We start from the raw sequence: 20325 nt of genomic DNA, 5'->3' as shown, positions 1-20325 counted from the left end.
TAAACACTTAAACAGTCATTTTTTTTCTTATCATTATTCCCTAAACAATACAGTATAACAAATACTTACATTTTATTAGGTATTGTAAATTTACATTTTATTAGGTATTGTATTTATTAGGTATTTTATTAGGCATTTACATTTTATTAGGCATTGTAAATACTCTATACATGATTTACAGTGTAAGGGAAGATGTGCCCAGGTTATATGCGAATACTACATCATTTTATACAAGAGACTTAAGCATACTTGGATTTTGGTATCCACAAGAAGTTGTAAAACAAGTCCCTTATTGATACGGAAGGATTACTGTATTTGCAATGAAAACTTGTCATCTGAATTAAGACTTGCTGTACCCAGATTTCAAAGATGTGATACAATAAAAGAATGAAAATCTCAATAAAATTTACATTGATTAAATGTTAAAATCGTATTTTTATATATGAGGTAAATATACTTTATTATTACAAAATTTTATTCTACTGTTCTCCTTTCACTTTTTTAATATTGTTACTTAAATTTCTGAATTACATATGTGGCTTGCATTTTATTTCTGTTGAACAGTACTGTCTTAGACAATGATATTAATATAAAATCAAAAGTTCTGTTAAGTCAGGTTCCTTGAAGAATAATTTACATTGCATTAAAATTCATCCTTTACATGTATAGTTCTACACATTTTGATAAATTCATACAGTCAGGTAACCAGCACCACAATCAGGATGTAAAACATTCTCACCACCCCAAAAGTTCCCTCATGGCCCTTTGTAATCAACCTTAACCCACCACCCTAACCCCTGACAACAATCATCTGTTTTGTCCCTACAGTTTTGCTTTTTCTAAAATGTCATAAAAATTGAATAATACAACATGCAGACTTTTGAGGCCAGTGAAATCAAATTTTAAATATTATATCATTCTATGGTATTAAAGGATTATGATCATTTTGATATTTCTTTTCCTTGTATCAAGAACCTTTATCAAGGCCTATTTTTTTCTCGTTTTTCCACTTTCAAAAGTGAACTTTCTTCCTTGTCATCATTCTAGTAATGTATTTACCCTTCAAGAAGACAGTAGATTGTATTATAGTTATTTACATTATAGTCCTTCCTCCCCCTAGACTCTCAGCTAGAAACCTGACTTTGCTTTCCATAGCATTAACTCTGTCTAGTGCAGTTAACAGTGCAAATGACAATGCTGAGAAGATATTTCCCATTGTGTTCTAAAACAAAGAAAAAAAAAGAAATGAGTGATGGAGGTTATCCTCCAGATTAGATATCTACTTTTATTGAAGACTCCAAAAAGAGTATAAGGCTATACAGAGGATCCAAGAACTATGAATCCAGCCAGCCAGGGGTGAATGCTAGTGGAGCTTTAACTATGCCAGTATTTTTACCTGGATTGATATTGGTTTTGTCAGAGCTTGCTAACAAAGTTGAGTAAATTTGGAGTCATCTTTCTAATAGCATTTTCTCATAAACCTTGTTATTTCTAGTATATGATTTTACAGAACATAAAATTTTCCAAGAATACATGTATCACATTATAACAGAAACAGCTGTACCATACAAAGAGCTTAATAAAATTCTAATGCTCTATCTGAAAAGTCTGATATTTATTTGTAATCATTAATGTTCATATAGTTAAATATATAAAATATAAGAAATATATCTATTAAATAGTTAATTAAGTATTACTATCAAGTTCAATGCTTTCAAGTACTTACTAAAGTCTCCAGTAAGAAAAACTCCTTCTGCTCCTGGGGCCCATTCTTTGCAGTATAAACCACCATCAGCACATCTGTGGACGCCAAATGATTCATAGCCTCTGGAAAACTTATCAATACCGCCTTCATTTTCTCCAATGCTGTTCAAAATTTGGCTAAACTGCTTATACCTTTGAAGAATGTGAAAGAAAATAAGTTAGAAAATTAAATGGTTTTCTAGAAAAGCTACTGTACTTAACTTCTTTAGTCTTATTCAGGGAAAAAAAGACATTATTAAAGAGGAATAATATGAATAATTTCATTATTAGTAGAGGTTACTAGGTAGGATGGAATCATTCTTATTTAAAATAAACTGAGCTAATCTAACTAGCATTTTTTGTAACTTCAAGCACTGGTATGAGAGAGGAAATATGATGGTTATACTATTCCATGAATTATTTTTAAAAAACTAGCATTATAGCAACTTCCATGTCAATACAGTGTAATGAAACAGAACCTCTACATCTCTGCTCTGGTTCCTAAAAAAATGAAAGTAACACAGTCAAAATTCAACAAGAAAAATAAAATTAGCCTACTGCAGGGTTTGCCAAACTTTCCCTGTGAAAGGGCAGACGGCAAATATTTTAGGCTTTGTCAGCCATATGGTCTCTGTCACAACTACTCAAGGGTGTCTCTGAAGTATGAAAGGGCCATGGACAATAAGTTAATGAGTGGGTGTGGCTGTGTTCCAATAACACTTTATTTACAATAACAGGTGGTGGGCCAGATTTGGCCTACAGCCTTTTCCTTCCTTAAAGCAACTAAGCATGGCAAGAACATACATCATATCAAAGTACAAAAGCCAGTGGCCACAAGAAGAAATCAAAGATTTCTAAGCAGGACCAAGAACAGCACATGCCTGCTCCTGACCCTATCCCAGTTCCCCTGGATTAGGTACTGGTACACCAAGAAGTACTACCTTATTTTCATTAGTATCCCCTATATCCAGTAAGAAACAAACTAGGTAAAACTGGAGAAGTAAACCATGTGGCAGTTGCTCTATGTCAGAAGTGAAGGTTCCAGAACTACACAATGAACTAGGCAATGCCAATAAGCTTCTCTACACCTCCCCATAACCTGAGGGGTAAGCAGTCTTTCCCAGAAAGATGGCAGGAATCTAGGCACAGCATATCCAGGGAATATACACAATTTGATGTGCAAAATAATGAACAACATCTCAACTTAGCTATATAGAAAATAAACCATTTTACAAATAATTCACATTATACAACAACTTAATTAAAAATAAACCCAAAATAATAAGAGCTGAAAGATTATATGACAAAACAACAGAATGAAAAGTAAAAGGAGGCTGTAGACTTAAGGAAATAAATAGAGGAATAAATTATATCACTAGATAATGAAAATTAAGTTAGACTCAGAAAAGTACATACTATAGCAAAAATAGCAATTACTTAAATGAATAAACAATTGAGAATTGAAATAATTAAAGAAAAATAAATTTGAATATATTGAAGAGAACCTAAGGCATACCCAAAATAGACCAAAAAAAAAAAAAAAAATCCAAATATGGATAGCTGGTGGTGACTGAAAAATAAAACTAAATTAAATGAATATAGAAGATATAAAACTGAAAAATTTTCCTAAAGAATTAAATCCACATACTTAAAAGAGCATACTATGTTTTAAGTAAAGTTTGGGAAACAAACACACACAAAATATATCCCAATTTAAGCAACTGAAATTCAAAAGGTAAAAAAAATGAGTCTATAGAAAACCAGGCGAAAAAAGGCAACATTAATTAAAAACCAAAAGATAAAGCCAACTCCACACAATTCTAAGAAGGAAAAGTAGTAATCTAAGAATATCCTAGTAGACAAGTTTCTATTCATATCTAAGGAATTTTTTTAAATATTGTCAAATTTAAAATTGAGTTTTAGTCAATGACACTAATGAACCATTCTTGAAGAAAAATAAGCTACTTTCCATTTTTCTAAATGACAAAAGATTAAAAACAAACACATACAAGAATGAACAGTTACTGTAGGAATGTGGCTAAGAACAGACTCCTTAAATATAGAACCTTGGCTAGACAATTGTGAAACTGTGTGAATGTGATCATAAACAAAGATCTCAACTGACAAAGTAAAAATATTATATTTAAAAAAAGGATGAGTGAAAGGGGGATAAAGTTTTATACCAGAGAATCACTCAACACTGAGTAAAATTTAAGGTTGTCATCATTATGCTTTTTAATTTATTAATCTTAGATAAGCATTTAAGAAATAACACTTTATTTAAGGTAAAGAAAGTTGTATATGAATTCCAATAATTTCTTTCTTCCATTTCACTTTAGTTTCTTTGTTTAAAGTTAACAGACATTTATTTTCTCACATTTCATTATAGTAGTTCTATCAAGACTTTTTTCTAACCTTCTATGTAAAGATAAGTATATAAAAATATCAACAATGATATACTCTTAATATTGGTAAAGATTATTTTGGTAAGGTTTCTTTGCATTGTTCTAATCAGGTACAACAAATAACTACTATTTCAAGAAAAATGAAATAGTTTTCCTAAAACTATAATTTTTCACATTATTAAAACAGCAAAATAATCTTATATAATATTCATAGGAATTTTACTGGGTATGTAAAACTAGTTTTATAAAATTTAGGGAACTGAAATCATTTGAAGTAGATCTACAGAGCAAAACTGAGTTTCTGAAATAGTATTAAGCAGAAGTAAAAATTCAATATGTGATAAAAGGGCATTTCAAAACAGTAAGGATGGCTTATTCAACAAAATATTGAAATCTGTAAGTTTGTCATCAAAAAGTAGATCTCTAAAACCAAAATAACTTCAAGAGATCAAATGTATAAACTTTAATATTTTAAAAGTAAGTAAGTCCAGGAGTTCATAGAAAATGAAACTCAAGTGGCCAGTAAACATTAGAAACAATGATCAAACTCATATATAACTTAAGAAGTGCAAACCTAAACTTCAAAATTCAGTTTTCCACCTAAAAGACCTAGAAACATATGATAGCCTATATGGCTGGGATACAGTTCAGGAGAAAAGATATTTTCTAATGCCCTTAGTTAAAATATAAATTAGACAACAATTTGACAACAGCTATGAAAATTTCAAAATAACACTCTTCAAATAAGTAACTCTATTTTTAGAAATTTGTCCTTTGGATATACATCACACAAAGATGCAAAGACATCATGGGTACAATAGTATTTATTCTAGTATTTATTCTTTATGGCATTATTTGCAATACAAAACCATGGAAAATAACCACCTTTGCAGCAATGGGAAGCTAGGTGAATGAACTGTGGAATATCCAAACGATAAATTATATGACAACCAATGAAAAAAATGAGGTAGGGCAAAATGTGTTGATATGGAACACTGCCTAAAATAATCCCAGTCTCACAGACAGTTTTTATTCAAGGGGACACAAACTGAACCACCCACAGGAGCCAGGCAGGCATCACAAATATGAAGAATTGACCCAACAAAAGAAACACAAAATTGCAAAGCTGATGATAAAATAATTAAAGAAAGCAGTGCAGAAAGCAACTCTGTTGAGATGGAAAGTATAAGCCTCACCTAAAAGCATAGCCTCTATTTAATAGTTACAGCTCATTGTAACGTAGCATATTTTGTCCAATCATGTAATTATTCAAGAACATAAAAAATTACAGATTTTTCTATGAATTCTTCCTAAACAGTGGGAACTGTTTCAAAATAATTAAAATACTTACCTAGACAAACAAACTAGATATGCAGGCCTGATGAGACACCATATGCAATCTCTTTAAATCATATGAGAAAATATTCTCTGTGTGTGTGTGTGTGTGTGTGTGTGTGTGTGTGTTTAACCTCTTCCATATATCAGTTAGCTAAACTTCTTGGAATATGGAAACTCTAATCCATATTGAATTACATACCTAATAACAGGCAATAAGATGATCAAACAGTGGGAACAATCAACAAAACAAAACTGAGACTTAGGGTAAAAATAAATGCACACATACCCTTATAATAAAAAGAAAACTACTGATTTTCCAAAAAGGTATAAAGTTGGGAGAGTAAATAAATGTGGTAACAATTTTACTTTCAATGTTGGTATAATGCCTTCCAATGAATTTTAGATTTATGTAAAGTTTAAAAATTAATCATTTTTAGAAAGTTTCTTAAAGTATTTTCAAATGTCCCATTTAGTAAAATTTCAATGGGAACAGGATTACAGCATTATATTACTTTAACTAAGTATCTTGACTTCCCTCAAGGTCAGCCCTGCAGCTTCTGATACAGAAATACACATTCCACTTTGAAATCATTGTGGCTCAAAAAGGAAAATGCCTGAGGATACAGCAAGCTCATCATGCCTGTGCCCTCTCCTACTACAGTCATCTCTCTTAATATTTTGCTATGAATTTATAGCATATTTAAAAACTAGGTCAAATTTTTGGTAACCAAGAACATAAAATGAAATTAGCAGAGGAACTAGCATCTTGCATAGATGTAAAGAACTGTTATAAGTACTATCAGATGTGCCCTCCACATCAATGTTTTAAATCCTCAATTACATAGGAAGAGATGGGGGCAAACATAAATACATAAATTGTCCAAAGTCAAGAAGGTAACAAGCAATAGGGACAACACATTATTAATCATAAAAGGTAGATTTCAAATTAAATCTCAAATTAAAAGTCATATTCACTTTCAAAGAAAGTTACTTATGTTTTACTCTTAATTAATCTTATAATTAAGAGAAACAGGGTTAGGTGATATTAGCTTAATTTCTAGAAATAGTCTATATTCAATTCCTGACTCTATTACACACCATATGTGACCCTCAAAAGAAAATCTCCTTTTTCCTAATTATCTTATCCTGTTAATTGGGGATTCAGGGGAACCTCACAGATTGAAATGAATCAATGAAACACAGTAGAAGCCTTCCCCACAGTGTTCAATAAATGGTGGTTGGAACTTTTCTCCACCTCGAAGTGGCAACACTCTAGTGTACTTTTTACTTTCCTAATTTTCTTTTACTTATTACACTTGCTAAGATTTCAAAATACACATTAGCTATTAGCAATGTTACGATTTTTCCTCTCGAGTTCCAAAAGTGTTTAAGAATGCTTTCCATTTTTGTCCTGCTATAGTAAAATACAAACATAAATATACTAACATATAACACATATCACATACTCCAAACTGATTTGAATATATGAGTTATAGAAAGTTTGAAAGAAAACAAAGGTGACTGGACAGCATGAGTTGGAGTGGAGGGGAAGGGGGTGGGGTATAGGAGATAGGCATGGAAAAAAAATGAAACAAGCTAAAACCTTTGCTCTCCTAGAAGGCAGTTGGTTCATCCTAGATCAGTACTGAAGCTCTAATTTCAGACAGGGTTGTGAACACAGGAGGTACATCAGGGGAGATGGATCATCCCTTACCTGGAAATTCATTGAATATAGAATCTATTCTCAAGTGCTTCTGAGCAGGCCTGAAACCCATGAGAAAAATTCCTTTCTTGCTAGCTTATTTTTAAGATTTTATTTTGTCATTTGCTTCCTATGGGAGACTTGGATTGGAGGCAAGAAAAAGCACAGAAGTAAAATTCAAGAGGAATTTTTAATAGCTCTAAAGGGAAAGGAGGAGGGAGTTGAGAATTTTTGAAAGGGAAAAAAATGCTCTTCAAATCAGTCTTTAAAAAGACTGCAAGTGTCTCACAGAAACTTCCTTTCTTAAGTGAAAAATAGAGACAAAATATACAAAATTATTCATATATTAAAGCTGTCAAATGCAAGTTAAGCATTTGAGGCTTTAAAGTGAGTATTTTATGTTCCTTAATCAGGCCAATTATTCAACAAAAAACCCAACATACTTATTGCAGGATAAACATATTTATTGTGTGCTAATAATTCAGTTACATAAAACAAAATCCTTCTTGTAAGATGTTCATCCCTGCAACGGAAAACACTGTCCAACTCATGACAGGATAGGCCTGAGGTAAGCAAGTGTTCACAGAAGAATGAGCCAGACCAGGAAGGAACTAGTGATTTTGACTGGTAGAACAGATTAAGAGAAGGCTTTAGGGGGTAGCTGGCATTTGCACTGTATCTTGAAGAGTGAATGGTACATTTTGACAGGTGGAGAAAAGACAGAGAAGTGCATTACATGTGTAAAACTTAGATGCTTTACTACATGATGACTAGCTGTGTGCAGTCAGAGCAGGAGACAGTAGAGTATTCCAGTGGCCAATCATGATGAAAAAGATAGTTTTCAATTAGATAATAAAATTCTTAAAAACTTTACAGAGGAGATTACTGATATGATCTGACACATGTTTTTAAAGGGATCAGTGTGAAGGATACATTTTGTTAGTCAAAGTCCATAAATTAATGAAATCTTCATTAAGTAGACTATTAAGCACAGATATTGGCAGATCTTCCTGTTATACAAGAGTGAGCAGTGAAAATATTTTAAATGACATCATGGTACACAAGGTTTCTTATTTTTGAAAACTTTTTTTTTTTTTTTTGAGACCGAGTCTCACTCTGTCGCCAAGCTGGACTGCAGTGGCATGATCTTGGCTCACTGCAACCTCTGCCTCCAGGGTTCAAGCAATCCTCCTGCTTCAGCCTTCCGAGTAGCTGGGTCTACAGGCATCCATCACCACGCCCAGCTAATTTTTTGTGGTTTTAGTAGAGACAGGGTTTTACCACGTTGGCCAGAAAGGTCTTGATCTCTTGACCTCCTCATCCACTTACCTTGGCCTCCTAAGGTGCTGGGACCACAGAAAGTGAGCCACTGCACCCAGAAATGTTGTAAATGTCATCAAATCATCAAATGCAAATATTTTCAAAATCCTACTTAAATTTTAAGTGGCATTGCCAATCTGTATTCAACTCAGCATATACTCTGTACTTCATCTATCAGAAAACAGCAGAAATGAAACTGTTTGAACAAAGGTGACTATCAATGAATAGTAAAATCCACTTATTTATTATGCAAGCATTACTGAGAGTATACTGTATATCCAGTACTATGCTAGTCACTGAGAATATGGAGATAAAAGGTATTACAAGTCCACAAATGTTCTCTGTTACATATGGGAGACAGTAGAAAAGAAAGGAAAGAATAGGAAAACATTACATAAGTTATTGATAAAGATGATCAGAAAACAGAATGTAATTCTCAATGTAATTCTTTGCTTTGAATTAAACAAATTGGAATTTTTTGCTTTGAAATTTCACAAAGACTGAGAAAATTATCTGTTTGAACCCTGATGTCACCCAAGCACACAAAATACTGGCACATTGTTAAGTATTCAATGAACAAATGTTTAGTGAGCACCTATTATCTGTCAGATTTTTTCTAGGCAATGATGTTAAAACGGTTAGAGTTAGGTTTAAGATTAGGATTATTATGTTTGAATTTGAATCCCAATCCTACTGTTTACCAACTGTAACTAAATTTTCTACTCTGAAATAAGAATAATGGAACTTGCCTTATAAGTCTGCTTTGAAAATAAAATGAAATAATGTACCTAAAATTTTTACCACAGTATCACTAATGTGAAATAATGAATAAAAACACAATTAATGTATTCAGTAAGACTGATGGAATTGAGATAAACAGAAAAGTCAATACACTATTAGAATATTAAAAAAAGATATAATTCCTGTAACTATATTAGACATAGTACAAGTGGCTTCCTGATTCACTCAGTCCCACTGGCTCTCCTTGTACACTTGCTTCGCTGGCTCTATAGAAGTTGTAGCTTGCAAGCAGCTATCTGAAGAGGCCAGATACTGCACATCTTGATCAGTCTGAACTGTTATAACAAATTACCATAGACCAAGTGGTTTAAACAACAAGCATTTATTTCTTACAGTCCTAGAGGCTGTGAAGTCCAAGACTGAGAACCAGGAGATCCACTGTTTGGTGAGGGCACTCTTCCTTGTTTTCCAATGGCCACATTCTCATCGTGTCCTTACATGGTAGAGACGAAAGGGAGGAAACAAGCTAAACACTCCCCAGTCTCTTATAAAGCCACTAATCCCATCCTGAGAGGGCCACTCATGATCTAATTAATCATCTTCCAAGGGCGCCGTCTCCAAATATCATCACATTATGGATCACAGTTTCAACATAAAGGTTTGCATGGATATAAACATTCGGTTCATAGCACAATAACATGAATGTGTAGAAGACTAAAGGCTCCAAAGGACAAACTTCGACCAATAAGAGACAAAATAGGAAGAAATACTTAGATAAATTCCTCACTCTTCTTCCTTAAGGTCCTGTGTGATCAAATGATCAGCTATAAAAGGAGATCTGTTCTCTCACTTGAGAACTCAATTCATCAGCTTGGGTGTATATCAAGATCAAATGTATACAGACCTGCACTGGTGAAAAATTAACTGGGGATGTGATGACCCAATGGACATCACCTGCTTCCAGGAGCAAAAACACAAACCTCTCACTGTTCTTTAAGATGACTGCAAACTACTCCTAACTGATTAAAAGTGAGTTGCAGACAGTTAATTCCCACCATTTCACTTCTGCTCAAACTCCAGGTCTCTGGTTTTTCACTCAACAGCTTTTCTCACTATTATAGTCTTTATCAATGAGATTTGAAACTAGCTGTTAACTAAATGAGTTGTTTCATATATGGAATTAGTCTAAGACTAATTGGCATATACCACCTACTATGTGCCAGGCATGGTACTATACAAAAAAGAACAGATTTAGAAATAAAAGACTGAGTTATATTGCTAGTCCCATTAGCAACTGACCTTCAATTTTCACTTAATATATCTCAGAATTCCTGCTTCCTCACTTATAAAATAGAATAACAATATCATTGATGTCAAGGTGGCTGTGCTTTCATATAGCTAGCCCACAAAAAATAAATTATTTTATGATATGTCACTAAGAAATGAAGATCTTAATTAGTTGTAAATTACTAAACACTTTCAGCAAACCATTAGTCTTCAATTTCTAAGTGGAAAAAGAAAACTTAAAAACTTGAAAAAAGTTGGAATTATTCTGTTATGCTAATGTTAATACAAAAATAAAATTTAAACACTAATCCCATTACAAGCATACATTGTGTTATTAATTTTAATCTTTTTAAATCTTATTCATATTGTACCATCTCTAAAACAATCAAATGCATTGTAACCTACCTAATAAACACATTCTCAGTCCACATTTAAGAAAAAATTGTTAGTCTCTGATTTTTTAATGTTAAGGAATAAAAGCTAAGTCACAGTTTTGTTCTTACTTAGTCTAAAGTTAAGTGCAATGAAAATCGGCTAGGTTCAGTCTCGATAAAATATATATAGAAGTTATGGTTATAAAGATATCATTAAGTATATTGGGGGGAGGAATAATGAAGTAAATTCAAAACAATTATCTTTTAAAAGTCTCTACTTTTAAAAATAGTGTCCCAAAAGTAAATAGTGGCTATTATTTGTTAAATATTCTTTCTTAATTTCTAGCACTGGGCAATAGATGTGAGGGGGTCAAGGGAGATTATTGCTAAGATCTTTCTAGGTCTAAATCCTAAAAAATCCAGAAAAGAAAAAGAAATGTTCTTATTCAATTAACAAAAAATTGAATATAGTCCACTAAGTGGAACCATTTAGAAATCCTTAAGACTCTACATTTCTTTTAATAATAAAGTATTTATTTATACTACATTATTCTACATTCAGAATAATGGAAATACTATCACATTTAATGACACAACTTAAAGAACCTACTATATAGCCATTAATGTAAACATATTTTGACTTCTTAACAGATTAATTAGAATAAATTAACAAAAATGTAGCTAGAAATTAATTTTAATCACTGTGCCTTGTCTCTTGGTTGCAAGCAAATTAATAATATATTGCCCTTACAGTTTACTGAGGTATGATTAATGGTCAATATTAAAATTTCTAGAGTCTTGGCAAAGTGAAAACCAGACTGCCTAACAAATACACGCTCACACACACATCTGAATGCAATAAATCAGAATTACTGAAGGTAAGCCCTGTGAGATGGCCCATCTGGTCAGGCCTGGAAGTGTCAAGTATTGTCCCAAGAACTTTAAGCTGCCAGCCTCTTTATCAGCCACTCTCTTTCCAGTCACGCTCCTGTTCAGGTCTTTGCTACATGCTCTGCTGATTACCTTGGAAAAGGGCAATGCTGTAACTGTTCAACTGACCTTTCAGTTTATTTTCTCCTGTGTAATATGAAACATGAGCTAACACAGTCTTAGTCTACTGATTTCTAGGAAGAATTCTGACTTAATGTTTCAACAGCTCTTGGCTCAAATAATACTCTGCTCTTCTATATTCAGGTTTCTCTTTTTGGAAAAAAATTACATGGCAAAGACCACAGGTATGAGCTAGAGAGATAGAAGTTTTAGGTCCTCTGTGAGATGGACCACAGTCAGCACATAAGTATGCTCCTGAGAATGTACAGTCAACTAACCTGCTGAAAAGCAATTCCAATCTTTTAAGTCATCACTAGAATATGATTCTTAATGTGACTTTCATTGTATCAATGAATAGTTTTAAAGTGATGATGCTTATGTCTTTTCTGTCTTTCATATGAATGTTACAGTTACTCAAACATTGTCAAAAATTCTATACTCACCATGGGAAAAACAAAATAGGGAGGTTAAAGAATCAAAAGATACACATTCTAGACTCAACTCTAAGGTACTAGCAACGTGACTTTTGGAAAGATAAACATCCAAAGTTTTAGGTTCCTCTTCTATAAAATGAAGACACTTAATTGAAAGGTTCCATCCCATAATCCATACTCTAAATATATTGGATTCTTAGTTGTGTACTAAATTTTCCCAACCCAGAAAGAAAAAACATGCACCCAACACAAAAGTTATTTTGCACATTTCCCACATAAACCAAGAAGTATATATTTTACCATGTACAAGAAACATAATGTTACATTTGTATTTTTTCTTAAAATGCAGAGTATAAACCACCTATGAAATATAATAGTCACAGGAAATTTTATTTAAAAAACAAAAGGAGTCTCACTCTAACCCAGGTTAGAGTACAGTGGCGCGATTTCAGTTCACTGCAACTGCTGCCTCCTGGGTTCAAGTGACAATCCTGGCTCAGCTTCCTGAGTAGCTGTGACTAAGGCGTGTGACAACACATCTGGCTAATTGTGTATTTTTTAGTAGAGGCGGGGTTTCACCATGTTGGCCAGGCTGGTCTTGAACTCCTGACCTCAGGTGATCTGCCTGCCTTGGCCTCCAAAAGTGCTAGGATTACAGGCATGAGCCATTACATCTGGCCAACACAGGAAATTTTAAAAAGAGAAATAATCTGGACAGAAAAAAATAATAATAATTTATAAATATTACAAATTGTAAATTATAATGACCGGTACCCTATGGAGTACTTAACTATGTTTCAAGTATTGTTCTAACGTACAAATGAAACCTTATTTAAGCTCTCACAATAACCCTACATTGGTAGAAGTAGTATTATTCCTATTGCAGATGAGAAAACTGAAGACGTTAAGCAATTTTGCTCAAGGTCACACAGTTAGTATGTGTGTGATGCTAAAATATAAATCCAAGATTTTACTTCCAAAACATTGGTCCTCGACCATTCTAATTATCACCCCAAAAATGTTTTGCAGTTTACAGTTTTCCAGCTGACTTGAGCTTCTATACTAAATTTAAATTACTTGTTAATTAGCATGTCTTAAATAATTTTAATAAGCTGAACCACTGAAGAAAAAATTCTGCTATAGGTAAGAGTCATATAAATGGTCAAAAATAAAACTGGTGGGAAATTCACTTGAAAAACATTAAAACATATCATTTACAGTAAGTGAACAAATTCACAAAGTATTTTAACTTTTTCTATTTTATTTTTCAGGTTTTTCTTTTGAGACAGGGTTTCACTCTGTCTCACAGACTGGAGTGCAGTGGTGATCCTGGCTTACTGCAACCTCCACCTCCCTGGCTCAAGCAATTCTCCCACTTTAGCCTCCCGAGTAGCTGGAATTACAGGCACGTGCCACCACACCCAGCTAATTTTGTATTTTCAGTAGAGAGGGGTTTTGCCATGTTGGCTAGGCTGGTCACAAAATCCTGATCTCAAGTGATCACCTGCCTCGGCCTCCCAAAGCGGTGGGATTAGAGGCATGAGCCACTGTGCCCAGGCTTATTTTATTTTTTAAAGTCAACAAAGAGAAAGAGACTCAGACGATTTTAATTGCCCAGAGAAGTTTTATTTGGGGAGTGTTCCTATCACAATAAACTTGAATTAATGGAGCTGAAGCAAGATCTGAAAACAAATACTATTTTGAATATACAGTTTAAAATATAGTTTGAAGTATTATTTTGATAGGCAGTTTGAAATCATGTATCAGAGATAAAAGAATTTATATCTTTATGATACATAGTTTCAAACAAGATGATTAGGATATCAATCGTAAATCAAGTAAAAACTAACAAATACTATTTTTTTTTTACCTAAAACAATAATCAAAATCAGAAAACTTATATAAATTGATACTTTGGAAATCAACAAACCCAATCACACTTACAAATTTATTAAATATGGCCAACAGCCATGGGTTTTAGCCTTGTGAATGTTTTTATATTAGAGACAGGATAAATGAATCAGTTATCACTTCGACAATGGCATAGGATACACTATATTAATATATATCAAAGAATCTCAAGAGATAATATATATTTCCAACAAAAAAAAATGGTGTGGACCTTTTGGACTAAATAGCAGTGAAATATCAAAGATCTATCAAATACTCTGAGAGTTCTTTGCCTTTATTGAGAAAGACAAAGATTTCAAAATTCTGCCAGCAACAAAACTACAAAGATCATAAGAGCTTTCACAGTGACTGTCTACATATTGGCAAGATGTCTTTTAATTTATAAAAATTCAAGCCTTATATTTATATCTATCTATTACATTGTATAGCATATGCATATATATATACACACACACTATATATATATACACACACTTGCACACATATATGTGTGTGTGTGTATATATGAAATGGAATGTATGAAACCCTCTAAGGCTTCAATGACTGTCCCCTTTAAGCCACTTATTAATTCATTTCAAAAATGTTTAGGCTCTAGGGTATGTTCATGAGCAGACACACGTGTGTGTGTGTGTGTGTGTGTGTGTGTGTATATAATCTTGTATATGCGAACCCACAGATTTCTTTTTACAGCTAATAACCTAACACCAACCAAACAGAATAGGTCTGAAAGCGCAGGTACAGCTTGGCAAGTACAGTGGTCCCGTGCACTGTGTGCATGTCTTAATTTATTACATCTCCCCCATTATATATTTTATTGTTTTAACTATTTACTCAAATTGAAATTGAGATAAGGTATTTCAATGTTACTGAGCAACTCTACTCTGCAGATCTTGTAATGATGTAATGTATGAATGTAAAATAACATTTATATATTTTACTTACCACGTTATCAAGTCCCTCACCAAATGAAACTACTATAACCTAGAGCATAATGTTCAAGCAGGTTTAAAAAAACCCAAAGTTAAATTTCTTGTAAGTACAACTAATTCTATGTGCTAATAATGTTATACTGATACTTAATTTCATAGCCTATTCAACATCAGTAAAATGGAGACTTTAAATTCACCTAAGCCTTGTATTGCTTATGGGCAACAGTTTTTCAGTTCTGTGATCCCAAAGTGCTCTGACCATATCACATACTGATACAGATAATTAGTGCTTTGGCCTATTCATAATTAAAACAAGTGAAATGGTGAACTCACATAGGCACCTCATTACTTAAGGGTCAACCTTTCCCAAGACTGAGTTCACGGAGAGCTTTGGCCAAACTGCCCAAATGGTATAATTATGCAGTATTATAAATTCCTCTGCTGACATATTTTTTTCTACCAGATTATAGGTGCCATAAAGACAAGGATCATGTTTTAATTTTATGTCATCAGCATCAAGCACAGCAATTATTAAGAAACAGAGATTGAACAGTTTCTCTCAGCATGTTTCACCATGAGATGCTTGTTAAAAGTAGAAAATTGCTTAACAATCTGGGGTGATTCCAATAACTGATACCTATTATTCCATTTATTATGTACCGAAAATTGTGCTAAATGCCCCCCAAAAAATATCTAATTCTTTCTATTCTGTGTGTTAAAAATTCTGTACTCATTGAGCAAATGAGGAACCCAGGAATCAGAAAAGTTAAGCTACTTTACTAAGGGCACTCAGCAAGTTATTAGCAGAACCAGAATTTTAAAAGATCCCTTTATCTTAAATCACCTTAAAAATAGTCATCATCATAATAATTTGCAACAGTGGCTAATTCAACACAATTTCAAACCCCTTTTAAGAAATCTCAAAATTCTTATGGGAAAACTTAGCTATTAGAATTAATACTCATTTATAATATCTTCACATTATTAAGCACTGTCCATGCATATCACACATAGAATTTTACTGACCATTGAAGTGTTGGATCTGTGTTTAGTGACATAAAAAGATGTTCATAATATACTAGGTGAAAAGGTAATCAAATTTAAAAGGTTTTATGTTTCCCATTTAATTGTGGATATACACTAATATATAGAAAAATTATCTGATACACTGTACATCAGAATGTAACCATCATCTCTTGATAATGAGGATAAGAACATTTTTTCTTTATTTTTATCTATATTTTTCTATTTTCTCCTACTATAAACATGCAAAGACAAAACATTAAATAAATTATGAAAGGATCTATAACATTCTTTTAAATTTTATTATTTAAAAATAATTTAAAAGTTTTAAGGTAGAGCATGTTTAATCAAATTGTCTACTTTAAAAAAAGTTTGAAAGTTTATTGAAAAGTAGATGAGGAAGGGATGAAGACAGCCAAATAATAAAAACTTTTATCTCATTAGCAAGTCTACTGTTCATATCACTATAATAGTAGTCATAACTGTCCTAATCCACAATATGGTCAGCTAAACCTGACCATTCTGCTGAAATGGAATGTATGAAACCCTCTAAGGCTTCAATGACTCTGTCTATAATCAGTTTTCCCACCCCTTTAACCCACTTATTAATTCATTTCAAAAATATTTAGGCTCTAGGGTATGTTCATGAGCAGACACACACACGTGTGTGTGTGTGTATGTGTATGTATCTATGTACAAGTAAATATATATCTATACATATATACACATATATAATCTCATACTTGCATACATATAATCTATTCAAATCTCCAATACCTAATCAGATATCTAACAACAGTTGGCACTCCTGAATAAAATATCACTGGAACAAAATAAAAATGAATAAAATGTGTTACCTGTCTTCAAGAAATCACAGGTTAAGAAGGCTTCTCTTGTGTTATTTGTTCATAGCATCATATCTTCAAGGATATAACATATCTAAACCTTTCTGATAGTTCCTTATTCATTTTCAAAATGTCAGCCTCACCCTATACCAGAAACTGACATATATCCTTGGAATTAAATAAAAGTAACTTTTAAAAAGAAGTCTGCAATATCAAAGATACCATATTTAAATAAAAACTACCACAGAAAGGACAGTAAGATAAACCATTTAATTTTTTTACCTTAGATTTTTTTTTCTTAAAAAAATGTGGAATATATCTTAAATTACTTCACTGCCTGTTGCACAGAGAGTCCCAGTGATAGATCTATTTTATTATTCTTTGCTTCTATACCTATTTTCCTTCTTTCTTCTTACTTCCAGCAACATTCTCAAAACCATGCTTACAAACAATAAATACTAAAAGCAGTGGCACTGAAGCATGACATACTCATTCTCTGCTAAGACTGGTTACCATCAAAGCTCAAAAGTCCAGTTCTGCACCCTCAAGAGCAACATTATTTCTATTTAAAAACTCCCAGAGAAGACAGAGTCAGCCATGTAATTATGTATCTGCAGCCACTCTACCTGCTTTGCTTCCTGCTTGCAGTCAGTATGCAGTACTATGAAAAGCATTTGTCATGTGACCTCAAAAATCAACTTCAAAATCAAAGCTTGAGCTTTGGTTGTGTGTTTGCTTGTTTTGCTTTCTTTGTTTTTATTTCTAATCCTTGGAAAACACGAGGTTTCAAATTTCCTCCCTTTAACTTGCTACTAGAATCAACACCTAAACAATAATTGTACCCCATCAAGAACTGGGCAGCTCAACAACTGCTGAGAAAAGTATATTTGACATTTTTCTCCACAAGACTCCATCCTCAGTTCCTGTACTGGTTCAGTGAACATAGCTATAATTGAGAAAAGCCTAAATGCAACAAAAGATTCATTCCACAGGAAACATATATGTGTATCTTTAAAATATTTTATATAACTCACTTTAAGTGGAACTAGATTTGTTTCCAAATTCACATTAAAGATCATATTTATAAGCATTTTCTTATTAACATTCTAAATTTAAAAGCTGGAAATGCTTCCCAATATGATAATTAAGTACATTAAGTTACTGTTCACTGATTATTTCCTACATTTCTACAGTACCAACATGTGTATTAAAATTATTATGTCAAACCAAATTTGCCCCTGCTTCCAGATCTTTCTAGTGAATAAAAAGAATCACAGATTTTTCAGGAAGGAAAATAATCTTTTCTGCAGAAAAATAAATAGATAAAAGCTCTAACCAACTACAAAGAAAGTATTCCAAAATTTCTATTTCCTGTTTCCACAGCTCCTTTACATCATTCCAAACACCTTTATTAGGCATAACATCTTAGATTAGCAAACAATGACTTAATGATTTAATCCTTATGCACAAAAATGTGATGTCTTTCACTGAAAGAAAAAAATTTTCATTTATTAAAAGCAAAAATTAGTTTTTCTAAAAATAATGCAAATCCAAAATTTAAAAAAAGTAAAAAATGACTTCATATCTAAACACTCAAATAAAATAATAATCACATAAAGTCTATAAAGCCAACAACTGCATTTAAACTTACAAGTACTCTCAAAAAATGTGTTTCTATGTGGTCCATCTGCATCTGACTCAACTGAGGTATTTATCAAAATCAAGATTTCTGAGATGCTTGCCAAAATGCCTGTTACTGGACTCCATTTCTGGACATAAAGTCTACAAATAGGCATATAAACGAAAACCTTTTCATATCATTAGTATGTACACTAAACGCTTTTAAATGTCTGCTGGTAGACATGTTGCTTCTGTACCCTACTGTAGACTTTATAAATACTGTCACTTAGGCTACACTAAATTTATATTTAAAATTTTTTTCTTCAATAATAAATTAATCTTAGCTTATAGTAAGTTTTCTATTTTATAAACTTTTTAATTTTTTCTTAACTTTTGGACCCTTTTATAATGACATGTAGTTTACAACACAAGTATGGTAAAGCTGTACAAATATATTTTCTTTCTTTATATCTTTATTTTCTTTCTTTGTGTCTTTTTGTCTACCCAGGGTCAGGATTATCAATATCACTGTCTTCCACCTCCAAATCTTGTCCCTCTGGAAGGTCTTCAGGAGCAATAACACAAATGGAGCTGCCAACTCCTATTATAACAATGCCTTCTTCTGTAATCCCTCCTGAAGAGCCTGCCTGAGGCTGCTTTATAGTTAACTAATTTTTTAACACACATAGTAGAAGTACACTCTAAAATAACAGTTTATAGTATAACAAACACATAACTGGTAATTATTTATTATCACTTTTAAGCAGCATATACTGTACATAATTGTATATGCTCTACTTTTACACAACTGGAAGCATGGTAGGTTTGTTTGCATCAGCATCTCCACAAACACATAGGTAGTGCGTTGCACTATGACACTATGATGGTGATGTCACTATGTGATAAATATTTTTCAGCTCCATTATAATCTTATGGAACCACCACTGAAGATGTGGTCCATCATTGACTAAAAAATCTTAACTGGTGCATAACTGAAAATAGAAGATGCTAAGCAACGCCGGGGCATGATATGAGCTGTGTTTCAAGCTTGTACCAACAGAGGGATTCTTCCAAATGTTCCAAGTAGTCATTCCCTAGAGTTGATGATACTCACTTGGCTTTGGGCATCCAACAAAGTGATTGCCAAAAATGCTCAATATATTGCTTCTTAATTAAGATTACCTGAACTGATAATAATAGGTTTTTGGTTTTTTTTTTTTTTTTTAGCTTTTTAGAGGAATATGAACCATTTTAATAACTCAGTTTTGCCTGGTGTTCCAAGTTTGGTAAAATTCAAATATATTTATTTTTTCATAAGATCACATTTATCCTTTCAGGATTATAATCTCTACCAATATATCCCCCTTCAGGATGTTTCTGTCGAGGGTGCAGAGCTGGACTGTTGTGCTTTGGTGGCAACCAGTCTTAGAAGAGAATGAAGATGAGTATGTCATGCTTCAGCACCACAGCTTTTCGTATTTATTGTTTGTGAGTGTGGTTTTGAGAATGTTGCTGGAAGTAAGAAGGAAGATGGCAAATAGTTATTGAAGCAAATGATAATAAAATAGATCTATCACTGGGACTCTTTGTGCAATAGACAGTG

General features: G+C 32.7%; 1 protein-coding gene across 2 annotated transcripts in view; it reads right to left on the bottom strand.

Annotated features, from left to right (window-relative positions):
• Positions 1–20325, bottom strand: part of GBE1 (1,4-alpha-glucan branching enzyme 1) — a 271257-nt gene that overhangs the window by 217659 nt on the left and 33273 nt on the right. For both annotated transcript variants that reach the window (XM_064380015.1, XM_064380016.1), the window contains one exon: positions 1727–1896. In XM_064380015.1, the coding sequence (XP_064236085.1) occupies positions 1727–1896 (170 nt within the window). The remainder of the gene's footprint in view (positions 1–1726; positions 1897–20325) is intronic.

Source organism: Aotus nancymaae, unplaced genomic scaffold (genome assembly GCF_030222135.1).
Source record: "Aotus nancymaae isolate 86718 unplaced genomic scaffold, 86718_ANA_hifiasm-v0.15.2.pri h1tg000022l_1, whole genome shotgun sequence".
Taxonomy (NCBI): domain Eukaryota; kingdom Metazoa; phylum Chordata; class Mammalia; order Primates; family Aotidae; genus Aotus; species Aotus nancymaae.
This window is presented reverse-complemented; position numbering and strand designations above follow the sequence as displayed.